This window comes from Falco rusticolus, chromosome 2, assembly GCF_015220075.1.
Source record: "Falco rusticolus isolate bFalRus1 chromosome 2, bFalRus1.pri, whole genome shotgun sequence".
Classification (NCBI taxonomy): Eukaryota; Metazoa; Chordata; class Aves; order Falconiformes; family Falconidae; genus Falco; species Falco rusticolus.
In genome coordinates this window covers 65554435-65572421 of record NC_051188.1, presented here as the reverse complement: position 1 = coordinate 65572421, position 17987 = coordinate 65554435, and the positions used below count along the sequence as shown (strand labels likewise).

At 37.9% G+C, this 17987-nt stretch overlaps 1 protein-coding gene across 2 annotated transcripts in view; it reads right to left on the bottom strand.

The window, feature by feature from the left end:
- Positions 1-5907: 5907 nt before the first annotated feature.
- Positions 5908-17987, bottom strand: part of SEPTIN10 (septin 10) — a 30497-nt gene continuing 18417 nt past the window's right edge. Inside the window, exons 8-10 of one of the 2 annotated variants that reach the window (XM_037375963.1) lie at positions 10870-11002; positions 7952-8139; positions 5908-6771 (exon numbers count right to left, since the gene is read on the bottom strand). In XM_037375963.1, the coding sequence (XP_037231860.1) occupies positions 6756-6771; positions 7952-8139; positions 10870-11002 (337 nt within the window). In that variant the 3' untranslated portion in view covers positions 5908-6755. Of the gene's footprint in view, positions 6772-7344; positions 7719-7951; positions 8140-10869; positions 11003-17987 lie in introns of those variants that run through there. The other variant, XM_037375964.1, reaches the window with a different exon arrangement.

The window sequence follows — 17987 nt, the reverse complement described above, 5'->3', positions numbered from 1 at the left end:
AAGGTAAAACCCATGGACTGAGATAAGAACAGTTTGATAACTGAAATAAAATAAAATAAAATCTAATTATAATAATATTATTACTATTATTATAATTGTAATGAAAAGGGAGACAACAAAAAGAGAGAAAGAAAACACAAGAAAGACAAATTATACACAATACAATCTTTCACCACCCGCTGACCGATGCCTAGCCAGTCCCCAAACAGTGATTGGTGGCCCCCAGCCAGCTCCCCCCAGTTTATGTACTCAGCATGATGTTCTGTGGTATGGAATATCCCTTTGGCTAGTTCAGGGCACCTGTCCTGGCTGTGTCCCTTCCCAGCTTCATATGCACCTCCTCGGTGGCAGAGCATGGGAAATGGAAAAGTTCTTGACTTAGCGTAAGCACTGCCCAGCAACATCAGTGTGTCATCAACATTACTCTTATCCTAAACCCTAAAAAACACAGCACTGTACCAGCTACTAGGAAGAAAATTAACTCTACCCCAGACAAAACCAGGACACTGAGGAGGAAGGACTAGTTCCACATTTCCACCCTGTGAGGACAGAAGAGTAAAACCTTATGGGTGCTAAGAGCTCTTGCCTCGCAGTCTGTTCTCAGGGAAGGATCAGCCCCTCCAAACGTACACAGACGCATGGCGTAGTAAAGGTTTCCTACTCCCAGCACAAGCGAGCACAGAAACTGCTGGCAGGCGGAAAGACCAAGTATCAAGCACTAAAATAGCCTCCTGAATTGATCAGGCATCACACAGCCTGGGGACCACTCTTAGCTAACATTAACACTTGTGAGTGATTTACGTATCCATATACACGTACCTAGACAGGTAGGAGTGAGATACACCGCTCTGTGTATATACACTTACAAAAATGTATGGATTTGTATATATGAATAGGAACACACTGAAATTCTACACACTTAGATATGAAAATCAGAGAAAGACAAATTTCTGCTGGAATAATGAATTTAATTCTGAAACCATTAGTTTGGTGGGTCCCTTGTTTATGAAATTTACACCAATAAACTGTGATACATGAAAGTGCCAAGAGAGATGGTTACTTACGGATCGCAAGTACAGGTACCCTAAAAATAAAGAGATAAATATCTGATGCCGAAAGACATTTGTGCAGCTCCATAATACTCTTTTTCAGAAAGTTTCAAGCTCCCAAGATGACCACCCAGAAACCATCCTGACACATCTCAATAGTATTTCCCAACAAGAAAAATATGTCATTATCACACACATTTCTGGGAAGTCTTTTAAAAAGATTTTGGATCAGAATGAGATGTAATTGTATTTTTAAGTTTTCAAATTAGAAAGACTGATTTCAGCATTTTAATGCCCTAGCAGATATAATTAACCACATGAGCTCAGAGCTCTCATTGCACTTCATTTTATAGTGCCTCCTGCGCTCACAGCTTTATTTCTACAGAAAATAGGTTAATACTCCCTGCTGTGGGGAAAAAAAATAAATTGCTTAGGCTAAATGAGTTACAAAATTACAGAATCGCTGATGTTGGAAGGGGCGTCTTGGAGATCATCTACTCCAACCCCCCTGATACAACCAGGTTCAGCTGCAGAGGTTTGCTCATGGCCCAGTGACACAGTTGCTCAGTGCCACAGACCATCCCCCAGGAGCGAAAGCCACGTTCTTTGAGCGCACCCTAGTGAAAATCCTGTTGAAGCCTTTTTTTCTGATTTAAAATCCTGTATCTATACCTAGCTATCAGTGTTTTGCTGTCTTGATGCTATGGTCTGGATTTTTACAAATATATTTAGTAAAGAAAACAAGGAAAGGTAGAAGCCTCAGTACCTTACAAAAATCCATTTAGGTAATCTACCTGTCTATGGATTACACTGAATTACTTTTTGCAGTGATATACTGAGTGTGAATTACACAAGTCTTCACAAAGATCTTGAAAAATTAGTTATTTTTCTTTTGATTATTTTCCTTTTTATATAGAGGTGATGTTGCTGTTATGGAAGAGGCTCATGTTTCTGTAAGTTAAAATCACAAAATCACAGAATAACTCAAGTTGGAAGGGACCCATAAGAATCATCAAGTCCAACTCCCTGCTCCTTGCAGGACTACCTAAACCTAAACCATATGACTAAGAGCATCGTCCAGATGCTCCTCAAACTCTGACAGGCTCAGTGCCGTGGCTGCTTCCCTGGGGAGCCTGCACCAGCGACCTGCCACAGTGAAGAACCTTTCCCCCAATGTCCAATCTGATGGGACTGGATGCAGCTTCATTCCGTTCCTCGCATCCTATGGCTGGTCACCAGAGAGAGATCAGCACCGCCTCCTCCTCCGCTGCCCCCCTTGAGGAAGTTGCAGACTGCAATGAGGACGCCCCTCAGCCTTCTCTTCTCCAAGCTGAACACACCAAGTGACCTCAGTCACTGCTTCTAAGTCTGGCCCTCAAGGTCTTCACGGTCTTGGCTGCCCTCCCCTGGGCACACTCTAACAGCCCGATGCCCTTCTGTTGAGGCGCCAAAATTGCATGCAGTGCTTGAGGTGGGGCTGCACCAGTGCTGCGTAGAGTGGGACAATCCCCTCCCTCGACAATCTAGCGATGCTGTGCTTGATGCACCCCAGAGCACAGCTGGCCCTCTTGGCTGCTGGGGCACACTGTTGACCCATATCCAACTTGCCATCAACCCAAACCTCCAGATGTCTTTCTGGAGGCCTGCTCTCCAGTCTCTTTCCTGTATTTTGTATGTATAACCAGGATTACCCCATCCAAGGTGGAGAACCATAGAATAATTTAGGTTGGAAAAGACCTTTAAGATCATTGAGTCCAACTGTAAACCTAATGCTCCAGCACTTGTTCTTGTTAAACGCCGTATGGTTGGCGATTGCCCAGCTCTCTAGCCTATCCAGATCTCCCTCTAAGGTCTCTCTGCCCTAGATGCAGTCCACAGCTCCTTCTAATTTCATATCATTGGCTAATTTACTTAACATTTCTGCATCCAGATAACTTATAAGAATGTTAAAGAGCACCAGCCCTAAAACTGAGCCCTGGGGGACCCCGCTGGTGACTGGCTGCCAGCCCGATGTAACCCCATGTACCATAACTCTTTGAGCTCAACCTGTCAGCCAGTTGCTCACCCAACGTGTTATGGACTTGTCTAGCTGCGCACTGGATATTTTGTCCATAAGGATACTGTGAGAGAGACAGCATCAAAACCTTTGCAAAAATAATAATTAAAAAAAAAAAAAACCAAACACCACGTGTACTGGCTTCCCTTGGTCAACAAATGGGTGACCTTATCATCAAAGGAAATCAGGTTCATTAAGCAGGACTTTGCCCTCATGAACCCATGCTGGATGTGACCAACGACTGCGCTGTCTCTCAAGTGCTTTTCAGTAACATCCAGAATAACCTTCTCCATAATTTTACCAGGCACTGAAGTGAGACAGACAGGCCTGTAATGACTTTTTTGCCTTTCTTGAAAATTGGGATAACATTTGCCACCTTCCAGCCAAGTGGGACCTCTCCAGACTCCCAAGACCATTGAAAATAATGGAGAGTGGTCCTGCAATAACATCAGCCAACTCTTTCAGTACCCTGGGACGAACCTTATCAGGCCCCATAGATATACCCACATCCAACTGGAGCAGCAAGTCTCAAACAAGTTCAGGGTCGGCTAGGAGTTTATCATGCCCCCAGCCACGCTTTTTCAACACAGGGCTCCAGGGGCCCCTGGGACCATCATCGGTGTTGAAGAACAAGGTGAAGAAGGCATTAAACATCTCCACTTTGTCTACAACCCTATTTGTGAGGTGACCAACCTCATTAAGAAACAGACCAATGTGATCTCTGATCCTCCTTTTGCTGTTAACCTATTCAAAAAAGCCCTTTTTTTGTCCTAATTGAGCTTTGGCAGCACACATTTTCTCCCTACAGTGGCGAACAGCATCTTTGTAGTCCTTCCGTGTCGCCTGTCCTTGCTTCCAATGTCCATACATTCTTAATCTTCAACGTCCAGTATACTCCCCACCTAATTTCACAATATAAATCTGTTTCTGACACCAAATCTGTAGGCAATGCTATACTATAAGCAGTAGATTTAAGATAAAACCACTTAAGCATCTTGGCTGTGTTTTCTTGTGGCAAAGTATTTTTAAAGACATAGTTAAGCGTAAATATATAAACTACATATAGAACATATCCTAAGGAAAGGATCTAAAAATGTAAAGGCTTTAGACTTGTAAAGGCCATAAATAATCCAGCAGTAGCCACTTGAAAAAGGTACCATAACAATAAAGAGACCTCAATAAATGGTTCTGAAACCATTTCATCTGCAGGATAGACCTCTCTGAACTGTTCAATGAAAAAGCACATAGCTAAGATGAACTACCATGAGGCATCTATGTTTTTATTTACTACCACTATTAATTCTCCACTTTCAGGAGATGCTGTTAGTTGTTCCTTTATAATTCTCTGAACTGCATTTTGACTGTCAGGCTGTGATGTGCACTTGTGCTCTTACCTGGTCTCAACTTTAGCTGAACGTACAACAAAACATCTATGGAATTTCCCATACTTACAGATGACTCTCTGCTGCTTAAATAAATATCAGGAAGAAAAGAAAAACCCACCGGTGCTCTCATTTTGTGCTATAACCAAATAAACTTGCTTTACATGCCACCTGTTCCTGAGACCTGCATATGTGCCTGCACCAGTTTTGTTTTGCTGCCGAGTCCTGCAGGGCCAACGCACAACTGAACATAAACCCATTCTGACCATTCAGTACCACGTGTGGTACTGCCGTGGTTCCCAGCTGTCCAAGCACAGCACATCCTCTAGTACTGGCCAGGCACAGAGCTATCTAGGTCACACAGCACTTAACCATCTCAGGCTTTGTCCTCAGCAAACCGGCCACACTATAGACAGCTAAAGCTGGCTTTTGATGCCGTTTTGTAACGCTCATGAAGAGCCTGGCACAAGCTAACATCAGTAGCTGGATAACCCATGCGGGACTAACAGTACTGACAGTACACATCACACAATTGTAATTGCATTCTGCTCATAATCACTTGATAACACTTCCAAATCTACTGCTCACTTAATATAATGATTTATTATTTTTTTTTAGCTGTTACCTCCTTTAAGAAGGGTGTATCCCTTGTTTCTAATCGAACAGATGCAAATGGCCCACTCAATGGTACAAAGCCAAGCAAAAAATATGGTCTTTCATCAAGCTACATTTTGCTCAGCAAGGAGCAATCAGACAGCAATCACAGGGCCAGGCCCTGGCCCATTGTCTTCTCTTGAAAGAAGCATCAGTTATATGCTGGTTGAGTGTGCAGGCTGCATGAGTGGTTCCTCTCAACCCTTCCCTCCTATGCTACATCTCCTGTGGAGCTGATTGAATTAGCAGTTTGACCCTATCCTGTCCTGGTCAATGAAGGATTTATGTTTCTTAGCATCTATTCCTCCCTGTTGCTACAGAATTGAAGGAAAACAACCTTATATGACAGGCATCACTGAGTGAGTGAAATAGAAGATGAGGTCGGTCACTGGAACAGGCTCCCTAGGGCGGTGGCCACGGCACTGAGCCTGTCAGAGCTCAAGCAGCGTCTGGACAATGATCTTGGCCATATAATTTGATTTTAGGTAGTCCTGTGAGGAACAGGGAGCTGGACTCGATGATCCTTACCAGTCCCTTCCCACTTGAGATATTCTATGATACTGTAAGTACAGTGGTACACAACAAGTATATCACAAGTCATATTGCCTTTCTGGCACAGTATGCACAAATAGTCTGTTTTTCCAATCAATAAATGACTTAAGACATCTAAAACAGATGCAAAACATTTCTATTATTCAGATTAAAGTGAAATCTTACTCCTTTTTTTAATAACATGGGAAGAAAGAAACCAGAACAACAGAAACACTTAAGCAAAACAAAGGTATTTTATTTCTGTCAAGTTAGTATTTCGTTTTTAGAGTCACACCAAACAACTTCAGAGAACTGCACCTCTTAATAGTTTCCCATTAGTTATCATGGCTACTGAAAATAGAAAAAACATTTTAAACTTGTTTTAACCTGAAGCTCTTGTAGTTAGTAGTTTTTGTGAAGTTCAGCCTCTGCTGTAACTGAACACCACAGTCACAAGCGCCAAAAAGTTATAGGTACTTTCCATACTAAGTTAATAATGTCAAATAAACTATCATGCAACAGTACAGCACCACAAAAATATCTCAATAACTTTTTATTAGGAAGATCATATCTGAAATTCAGGACAGCGCTTGTACATAAAAGCCTATAAACAAGATCTGTCAGCAAAATCAGTAAATGGTTGAATTATGTCAAGTTGTATTAGATAATACTTAGTAGACTAATGTATCATACCATGTGAAAATAACTCTTTAGAAAGGTTATAATAGATATATTCACTGAATACTTTTGTACTACAGCATTCATATTATGAATGGAACTGTTTATGGCAGGCACATTTTCTTTGGTACAATGCACTAAAAATGAAAGCAAGTTAGCCATGTAGTAAGGCAAGTGCGTATCAAGGCAGACTCATAACAGAAAGTCTGTGATGGCAATGACAGAAATTGCTGCACCACATGGGTACAGGTCACACTTCAAAATTCTTCTTTTGCAGCACACAGCAACAAGAGGTACTTTCCAAATCCTTTGTAAGAAACTGCAACTCCTATACCTCCAAAAGCACCCTATGAGTCATTGCTTCCTCAGGAGAATTTATCAATATTGTTTCTTCTATCATCAGTATTACATAAAGCTGGAACTGAAAAACAAAAGCAAGCATATGAAGTATAACATACTCTGAACAAACAAAGCTACAAGAAAGAAAACAGACCTAAAAATTTTCTCAAGTTGGAAGTTACTCATAATAGTGCAGATAATTAATTCTGTTACCAACAATTCCACTTTCATAAGTAAATCCTAAAAAAGGAGTCTAAGAAAAGGAACTCGGCAACATTACTTCAAATGCAATAAATTTTGGGAAAAACACGAGCAGGCTGCTAACATACAACCCCAAAATGTCAAAGCTTAATGATATGATATTTGTGGAAATATTTGCACCAATCTAGTTTCTAAAGTTTTTCATAATCTAGCAGTTACGAATAATTTCTGTACCAAAAATCTGCTTTCAATTGCAGAAAATATTATTGAACAAAATGTTATTTGCAGTAACATTGCAACCTACCAGGAAAGGAAATTAATACGTTAATTGACTTCTGGGTTTGGAGGAGAACAAATTTAATTTAATTTGATATATGAACATTTAATTCAATGTTTATATAAGAAGAAGTTGGGCATGTTGTTCTGGAAATAATTCTGAATACATTTCTAAAATTTCACAATTTATTTGAGCTTTTCTTTTGGGAGTGGAGAAAGAAAGAAGTGGGTGGGAGGGAAGGAAGTGAAATGTTTATTGGTCATATTCTGCACTCATCATAATTTTACAGCCAATTTTATCAATCTCTCCTCTCAAAAATCTGTATTAGGAAGAAGTATTATGGGACAGCAGCAGTCAGACTTCTTCACAAAACTAACATATCGTACATTCAAAACCTGAGTGCTGCAATCAAATACTACTTCTGGAATTCCCTGGGTGAATTTCTCTCCCTCTCTAACTTCTCCCTCTCTCTCTCGCTCTGCTTGTGAACATTCACAATTTCTTCATCTCTGACATCAAAGCACAGGAGTTCAAGTCGAAAACTTTGGTTCCTCCACGGAAAAAGAAAGAAAAAAAAAGAAAGAATGCTCACAGAACATTCAGCAATTGCAATAAAAGTAAATCCAAGCATGAGGGTATTTTAGACACTTCTGTCTTCTTATCACATAACAGAATAGGAGCATGTTTGTAAATTTTCTAAAAAATTACTGTAATTTGCATTATAAAAGTGATATGTGAAGAAATTCTTTTATTGCTGCCTCTGATGACTAGTATCAGCACTTACTTTTTGCGGTCCTTGTCTCTCTTCGAACTAACAGGGGTAGAGACAGATGCTTGTGATTGGAGTAACTTAGCATTAGCTTTCTTCTCAATAAACACAGCTATTTCATCTTCTAGAACTTTTTTCTTTTTCTCTAAATTCAGTTTTGCTTCTTGATGCATTAGCATATGATGTTCAAATTTAGTCTGTATCTGTTTAAAGCAAGCACACAAAAAATAGTATTTCCAACTAGTAACACAAGGTGGTGGTATTAGAATACAAAATCCCTCTGCAATTAAACAATGAAACCTACCTCAACTTGTGTTAAAAGTCGTTAAGACATAATAGTTCTCAAAACTGGTAAGACTAAAAAACAGCAATCCAGAAAAATAATAATTCACATCAGATTGTTCTCACAGAAGCCAGGCTTCCACACACAAAGTACAGCTGGAAACCATGGAAGGCACTAAATCAATATTAGATTTCCTACTAGATTTTACTACATTTTTATTATATCAACAATAAGGAGGCCTTTAGAGAGGAAACAATTAACAACAGAAGGATTAAAACAGGATCTGTCGAGTAGAATCTACTTCCCTAAGACCAAGTGAGCAAGGACTCATACAGGTATGTATTTTCATATATATATATATTTATATTTATATTTATATTAATTACATTTACATATTAATATGTACACACACAGTGAATCTGGTTGGGGGTGTTACTTGTGAGCTGCAGGAAATTAACTGCTTTTCTGCAGTAATTGTTCTTCGATTGTTCTTTTGACATAATAATGGACTTTACTCTCCAGATGCATTTTGACCAGTTTTAAAACTACTGCGAAGTTGTGCGTGATAACCAAAAAGCCCTTCACTCCACCCTCCCTCACCTCCCATCTCCCCACACACAAACTCTCCTAGAATCCTGCTTCTGTACCTATCTGCATGGGTGTAACTCAACCTGAGCACATATAGAAATCAGAGAAATTTATTTCCATCTTTTGCAAAAAAGGAACTAAGAAATAACTAAGATTATAAATATAACAGTATGCCTGTTCTACACAGTAGAGCTGACAGATTTTATAAATATATGTGTGTGTATAGTTGTATGTATGCTGTTCATTTATTTATTTCATTGCAACAGTTAACCAGGTGGCATTGCAAAAACAGGTATACCAATAAAAACATTCAGGGTAGAAACAGTAAGGTCCGAAGCGACTCTATGGCTCAGGAGCGATAATGAGCACTACCATTGCACCTACAAGTTTCCTCTAGGTGAAGGATATGGAAAGCAATCTTAAGTACAATGGAAACTTCCATTTTTCTTTAGTTTCCAAATACACGTACACGCTGCTTGCAGAATGAGCAGCAAGAGTATATGACAAATGTTTTTCAGGAGTGACTGCACAATCACTTTCCCAGCTCAGGAACTGGGGAAACTAACATCCATAATTCAATTGCAATATGCAGAGCTGACAAACCACCTGGTATAAACCACGGAAGCAATACATCAAAGGGTACCACAGATACTGCGCAAGACCTAGCTGAAGAACCTACTTGGGTGGACATGCCCAAGTATTCTTCCAAGTGGATAGCCTCATATATTGAGGAGGATTGAGCCTGATATTTTTTTTATCCACAGGTAGCATGGGAGACTTAACAGATTTAGAAAACAAAGTATTAGGCCACCTTCTTATTTAAAATATGCATCTGAACACTTTGCAAAAACTGCTACATCTTTGCTGGGAGACTGAAGTACAGAGAAGAATAATAGATATACACAGGTTTGCAATTAAACTGGTGTTTTAATATAAATAGGCACGACCATGGTAAAGTCTGGCAGAAAGCAGACAAGAAAATCCTGTTTTGCCAGTTCAGCTTGACAGGACAAAATCTTCACCAACATATTCAAGAAATGTTCCACATTTCCAAATATTCTTAAGGCAGCTGGGAATAGGTAAGATTTTAAAAACAAAACAAAACCAACACCCCACACGCGCACATACTTTCAAACCTCTTAACATGAGAGTTGAGCTTATATTTAACAACTTGAACCTGGAGGTCATACAAACATACATGCCACACTCTTGAGCTGAAAAACAACCCATGGAATTTTTTTCCTGAAATCCTGGTTTTTACAGAGCAACCTATGCATGAAAAGCACCTACTGTACTGCCATGGCACACCAATGTTTCTCAGAAGAAACTTCTGCTAGAGAAGACAAAGAAAACTGCAACCACTGCATTCACCACTCTTACTTCACCATATCACCTCCTACTCTATTGACTTGTCCCAGCAATCCACCAAAGCCTTTAGACCATAAGGTCCCTCTTTCCCAAAAAAGACTGCCATTTATAGAATCATAGCATTATTTAGGTTGGAAAAGAACCTTGCGATCATTGAATCCAGCTACAAGCACAACACTGCCAAGTCCAACACTAAAGCACGTCCCTAAGCACCACACCTACACTTCTTGAATACCTCCAGGGATGGTGACTTCACCACCTCCCTGAGCAGCCTGTTCCAATGCTTGATAGTGAAGAATTTTTTCCTAATATCCAACCTAAACCTCCTCTGACGCAACCGGAGGCCATTTCCTCTCATCTTATTGCCTATTACTTGGGAGAAGAGATCGACCCCCATCTCGCTACAACCTCCTTTCAGGCAGTTGTAGGGAGTGATAAGGTCTCCCTGAGCCTCCTTTTCTCCAGGCTAAACAACCCCAGTTCCCTCAGCCGCTCCTCATAAGACACATTCTCTTTTTTGCTTGTCGCTGAACAATCTGCTAATCCAATCAACCTGTGTAATCAATCTGCTTTTGAATTTAAGCATTACTGCCCTCAAAATATTAGGAAATGATAAATATTAACTAGTTGTGATTTTAGTAAGAGCTTAACTGTTCCAAATCTCAGCAAACTCAAGACAGACAGGCATGCCTACCTGTTGCTCTGCTTCTTTCAACATTGCTTCTTTCTCCTTCACTCTCTGCACAAACTGATGTCTCATCTCCTCCTCTTTTCTTTGCAGTTCAAGGTAGAACTCATGCCTCTTTGCCTCATAGGTTTCCTGTAGACTGAAGTCCAAAAATGTAAGCAAGTCTCCAGTACACTGCTTTATTCAAGGTGGAAAACCAACAATCTGGAATATTATTTGAAAAATTAATATTCATCTGAAGTATTAATTTCTACAGGTCGTCACATAAAAATTCATAAACAAACGAAAACAGAAGCAAGCATCTTACCTTTCTACATTTTTATTTAACAAACCTGAGTAAAATTATTTATGCTAAGAGTTTCTGGGCAGTTTACAGTTCAAAGTAAATACAGCACTTTAGAAATCTCATGTTCTAAAAGACTTGAGTTATAGCTCTCTGTATCCAACATATATAACCTTTTTATTTACTTCCTAATAAAACACCAAAATTGCAGAAAAATCTGCCAAAATTTCTGCATTGTGAAACCTCAGTATTAAAAGAGGACATTACCAAAACAATGCATCTGGAGCATGAATACAACTAACAAACTGATTATTCCTGTATGAAAAGGAAGCAAAATAACAGGACCATCAAAATATATAGCACTCTCTTTACTTAATGTCAAAATTTAAATATGGCAGAGTTACATTAATACAGAATAAATACAATTTCCTAAGTAGTTCAACATCCAAAAGATAGGGTGACTTTCCAACATGGATTGGCCAACACCTCAAGACTGCTTGTTTTTTCATGATTCCTCTCTCCCAGAAGCTAATACACTCCATATATACCACACATATTTGGAATTATACAGGAGGTGTAAATTAGTTCAGATAAATGAGCAAATATCTTGCAACTGAAAAAAACAGTAATTAAAACATCTCTTTTAAAATATATGCTTCCCTTCCCTTTATTTAAAAAAAAAAAGTTACTCTACTAGACTTTTCAGTACACAACACAAATTTTTCCTCCAAACAAGAGGTACTTGAAATTGAGAAACTACTTTTGTGTCAAAGCATAGCATAGCAAATTAAAAGATGCTGGTAATTTATTCATATACTACTAAAGGTTTGACATTTTCATGGTCTATACTACCACTGCTATCACCACAGTGCTGGCAGAAAAAGTTCTGCTTTTCAGGGAAAATGGAATGGAGCTTGCACACAGATGTATCTCATACACCAAAGAGCACACTAACTTTGAAAAACATACCTGCTTAATGACACAACTTCTTCCAATAAAACATTTGCCACAAATTTCTCTAAGTCACAAGATTTCAGAGAGGCAAAATTGGTGGATCAGAGCTGTGCCAATGGTTTATTACAAAAAGAAAACGATCTGTCCAGTGTCTTGTAGGACACAGGGATTATGAATGAATCAAAACATGGATGTTCTAGCTCTGTTCTGGGGCTATTCTTTCACATCATTCATCTCTTCTGACGCTTCCTGAGTGCCGACTAGTCAGCTCTTTTCAGCTACCATGAGTTAGTTACTACTGCCCTCTGCCCCGTACCTCATGCCTTCCGCTCTGGTGTAAAATAAATACATATGTATATCAAAAATTTAAACTTGCTTTATATTTTTAATACACATGTACCAGTTTTTAAGTCTCGTCTTTTACTGTTTCTATTAAAACCATTTATAAATTGAAAGGCTTACAAAAAAACCCATAAAAAATTAATTACTTAGAGCAACAGTGAGTGAGCTTAACCAGCTCTCTTCTGTATTTAAATTTATGATGACTGGGCAGTTTCCCAATCCTAATGTTTCTTATTTGTATTCAAAATACAATCTAAAGAGCAAGAGAAAAATCATCTTGAAATTGCACATGCAGACTTAACACTTGTAAGACCTCAAGGTCAGAGCACTTTTCCTATTCTACCTTATTTGAGCAATACATTCCAACAAAACAAATTCAGAGCACAACCTTTTTGGGTTTAGGATTTTTTTTACCAGCTGTGAAGTAATTTGGTTGTCCTGAAATTGTACCTACGATGTGAAATGAGGGCACTGTTTTCACACAGGTATAATAATTCACACTATCTTTAAGTTTAGACAGCATATGTAATAACAATAAAGCTACAGCACAGGTTTTTCAAGTGCTAGCAATCTCACTATACACACTTTTCGGCCCTGTGTCAGTTCTGCTAGCTAACATGCTGCCTTTGGGTGCAATAAATCCGCCAGAGGAAGTGCTAGACTAAGCTAACATGCTGCAATCGCACCTTCATTTCATTATGGGACATCTTTAGACTCAACCTAAGCTAATTTATCAGGTACAAGTAATTTTTTATTGAAATTAGTAAAAGATTAAATTTGAAGGCACTGGATTTACTAAGTAATCAAATTACACGTATAAGGAAGAGGAAAAATAAAACTGTATTTTTTAAATCCCCTTCCCCCTGGACGGAATTGTTCTGGAAATCACAAAGACAAAATTAAAACAAACTTTCCTCTTCTGTGTTTGGCATATCAGCAACATAATGATCCAAACAGTCTTTGGTTTCAGGAGGTTTGAGGAGGAGTGGAAAATAGATCCAGATCTTAAGCCAATCCTCTCAACATTACTGCATCCACTGCTCACTGTAAACCACTTTTCCGTTTCCCATACAGCACATTATGAAAATCAAATTCACAGACTCTCTCAGTCTTCTGGGTTGGACCTCTAGGATTTTATACTCTGTACAAAACCACTTGCAAAATTAAGATGTTAAAGATAATTATTTTAAAGAATGTATTCTTATTGAGGTTTTGGAGGAAGGGAAGGGATTGTGAAGAAAGTCTACACCTTTAATCCATCCTCATAACAGCACTATCACCTACCTTTCTACAGAAGCATAGCTGTGACATACAGTTTTTCTATCCGCGTAAGTATTAGAACAAGGAAGCCTAAATATAAAGACGCAAATCAAACATGTTACGTTCACAAATACTGAAATGAATTCAACTCTCAGTGGAACACAATGTTTGTGGGCTTTGAACAACACAGATATTTTTACAGCACTTTACAGTTTTTTCATTTAAATTTTAAAAAGCTTTTAAACTCGAAAACTACACTTGTAACTTCTTGCAGAACATTAATCTATTAAATTATATCAGAAAAACAAAAAAAATTATAATTTAACTAGTGGCAGGTATTTTTAGCATGGTCGCTTAACTCTGTGAACTACCTAAGTTGATATTAAGCAACACTAAGGTTATGATAGATCCAAATAATAGCCATTTTCCCAGAGGAGGCATGAAGAACAGGTATTTTGGATGCAGTCTAGTCTTACAATAAGGAGGTTAAAATACTTAGCTCAAAGGCCAAGATCTGCACTTGGTCAGATGAACTCCATTCCCAAGTGACTTCTTAAAGAAAAAGTTAATAGCCTTTCAGATACTAGGTTTCCTTTCTTAGAAAAGACAACTAGAGTCCTATCAATCTTCCTCTACTTGTAGATTTATTCACATTACTGAATCCTTCCTGGTTTTCTGCTGTCATCCTCAACATAGACCAAAAAATAAACATGCTTTTGTTCAAGACCTGCGAGGTCTGACTATCCCAATTTCAGGGAGGAATAAAGCCTGGAATATACGATTGCTTGCATAGCTGAGAAACTGAGACATTCATGTTATATTTATGTTTAACTGCAATTATGATGAAGAACAAATTGTAATTATGAGCACAGAAAAACAACTAAACAAGAGAATTATTAACAACTGAGAATGCAAATATGCAAACATACAACACCAATCTTTGGCTTTTTTCAGCAGACCCTTGCCTGTTAGTTCTCTTCTTTCAAAACAAGAATATCCCCTTAAGCAACAACATAGCTTAGATTGGAAAATGGGCTTACAAAACATCCAGCTTCCAAACAGTTAACAGTAGCAACCCTCTCCTCACTTGCAAACATCTAAGCTTACTAGATGTGTATGTATTTGGAAGTTTGCTTGGTTGGAAGCACTCTTCATGTCTAGATTCTGTTTTCAAGTATCCCAAATTTTTCCATTCAGGACATCTCAGCAATTATTTCTTGCCAAGACTGACCTGAAACTAGGAATTCATGTTCCTAATGGACATAACTGGACCACCAAAAAGGCAGGACTAGACCATCCACACCAAAAAAATGTTTATCTTTACTTTTCAGCAACAAAGAAATGCAAATCCCAGTTTTAAGTATTAGAAAATTATAAGAAAGCAAAAAATTATAATAAAGCGCTTCCTGGATTTTACATCCAACAGATACAGTATAAAACGCATAAGCCATCCCCCGGAATACTCTTCTGTCCATTAACTTAATTACATAAATTTTACTGTAACAGGCTTTCCAAGCCCATTCCTGATTGGCTGCTTTTCATGGCTTGGAAACCAGGTTATACCTATATGACTAATTTTAGCCTTAGATGGAATCCCATTTATTCCCTGAAGCATCATATGGTGGATTCTTCATTTTTAAAGTGGTTTACCACATTTTATATTTTAATCTGATATGGTACATATGTGACTCTAATTCTCATGACCTTTCGGAATTATACCCCTCTACAAGACTGAACTCTTTTTTTGATAAAAAAAGTTTTGTGTGTTGTTTTTGCAAGGTATATGAATGAGATTAAGTAAACGCCAAATTATTGATTAAAGTTATCTCATTACTGTTATTCAATTTAAATAAATAATGGTTTGATAAAATGCCAGTATAAACCAGGTGTCCTGAAAACATTAGAATTAATAGCTAAATTCCTATGGATGATTTTATATTCCATTCTCTCAGTGATTGTAATACCCAAAGTCCTGTCTATGTCCTTACACCTTTTAACTATATAATTAGCATCCCTCTGTACTTCCTAAATGCTCTTTACTTATTGTGAGTAGTCACGTGGATTTTTTTGATCATTATTTACACAAGTAACATAAAATTTTAATCATCAGTCATATACTGCTATGCAATATTAACTGTACTTTAAAACTACAGCTCGTAGAATCCATATGCATAAACTATAAACATCTTTAAGGATAAAGAGGATGACAATTTAATAACACATTTTTGCCTAGAACAACAAGATAGTCCCTATTCTGAAAGATACTTAAATCTACAAGTCAGCAAAATGGGAAACACTGAACTTCCTCTATGGAAAGAGACGTTTCCTATCACACAGCTGAGGATGACATTTTTTACTGTTTTCCTCAGTAGATTCATTAAGCTAAGGCGCTTTTTTAATTAAGTAAGGCTACATTAGTCTGCTAATTACACTACATACAGAACCTCTAAATTCTCTTTTTATGGTATCATAAAACACCTCTCCCTAAAGACCAAATGCCTTCTCTTTCAGACCTCAATGTCGTTCACCATGCCATATAACTAAAGGTCAAGCATACATCCTAGATACAGTCCCACTTTTCCCTTCCTGTCACAGTAAATCTGGGAAAAAGTTAATTTTTCTAGATTCTTATGAAATACCTATTCTCATCCTTCTAAAACAATGACGTTTTCAATAGATTCAATTTACCAAAACTAATGATTACATGTATTGGCTTGTCAGAAAGCTCTCAATAAACTGACATTTAATGGACCATACATAAAAAGTATACACCAGGGGGGACTTAGCACTTCTGTATCTCCATGAATTTCTAAACCAACTTCTGAAGCATAAAATACTGTAACATTCTGATACAAACCTGCCACTTTATACCATTAGTAAAAAACAAACTGTTTTAGGGGTTTTACAAAGACAATTCTTGCATCTGTGGAAGACAACATTTCTGTGAATAATCATTTTTAGAATTTAACTCCTATCTTGAGATGGCTGTACACCGTGCAATTCAAGTTCAGAAAAGCCAGAAGTTTTGCAGTCAATACTGCCATGAACAATCTCTAAAATTAGCTTTCCGTGGACAAAAATAACAAGGTATGAGCTGTTAGTACATGCTCTTAAACTTAAACCTAAATGTAGTGAAAAATCTATCATCAGCTTCAGTTGGTTTTAAACATCATTCACCTTTGGTTCTCTGCTTATGAAAAGGATTCATTCCTTTCTCGTTAAGTCAAGAGAAATGTCAAGAGACCACTGTGGTTCATGGTCAGCTCGAGATCATCTAAATGAACAGATCTTTAAATGTGCCTTGACATTAAGGCTTCAGAAAGAAGTGCCCACATCCAGCATCTTCCCCTGGCAACATGAATCTTATTTAATTACTATTGTATGAACAATATATAAATTAGACTTAGTCAAAGTAATGCTGCTCCATCAACACCCTACGAGTTACAGTAACTGCAACTGCCTTAGAACCTCGGTGCAAAGTACAAGCGAAAGAACAGAATTTAAGCCACTAAAAGCAACTATTGAAGAGAAGTAATTTATTTTCACCAGAATAGAATGGGTAAAGACAGTCTGAACACTAAGTAAAACACAAAGTAAACAAACCAGTTGGTTCAAAGCACTAGAAATTGTTTTTAATGCAAAGTCTTATTTTGTTTTCTTGTCTGGTTTAAGACAGTGTTTCCCACCGTGACTATGCAATAATAGCACTTTGCTAAACCATGATGACTTGAATATCCTGAAGCATCAGTTCTTCCCCATCAGGATTGTAATGACTTACAAAATACAGTCCCATGCATAAAACAACCAAAGGAAGTTGGAATACAGAGAGGGAGATGACAGAATTGGAAATAAAAGATTAAACAAAGTGGATACAGAAATTGTAAATATCTCTCGCAGAAAATAGCTTTACTACATGAAACAACAAAGCGTTTCTAACCCTCTGCTTAACTTTCCTTTGGAATTGTGTATTAACTTCCTACAGTCTAGCAAGAGATTTCTTGACTTGAAAAGGCTAGACTTTTGTTATTATGACAGATAATGTGAGAAGCCAAGTGTAACCGATGATTTTGTAAGTTTTTGCTTTAGTTCCTTCTGAACTTTTGAGTCCAACCAAACCATTGTTCAGAACCAGACAGAAAGTAAAACAGCATGCTAATACACAACGAAAATAATTCAAACTACATAAAGCGCATATACCTGAAGAAAACTCACATTCTCCATGACAAAAATTAAAATCCCCAGCTTTATTCTAAAAGAGAAAAATTTCAGAAGTGCAACTAGCTTG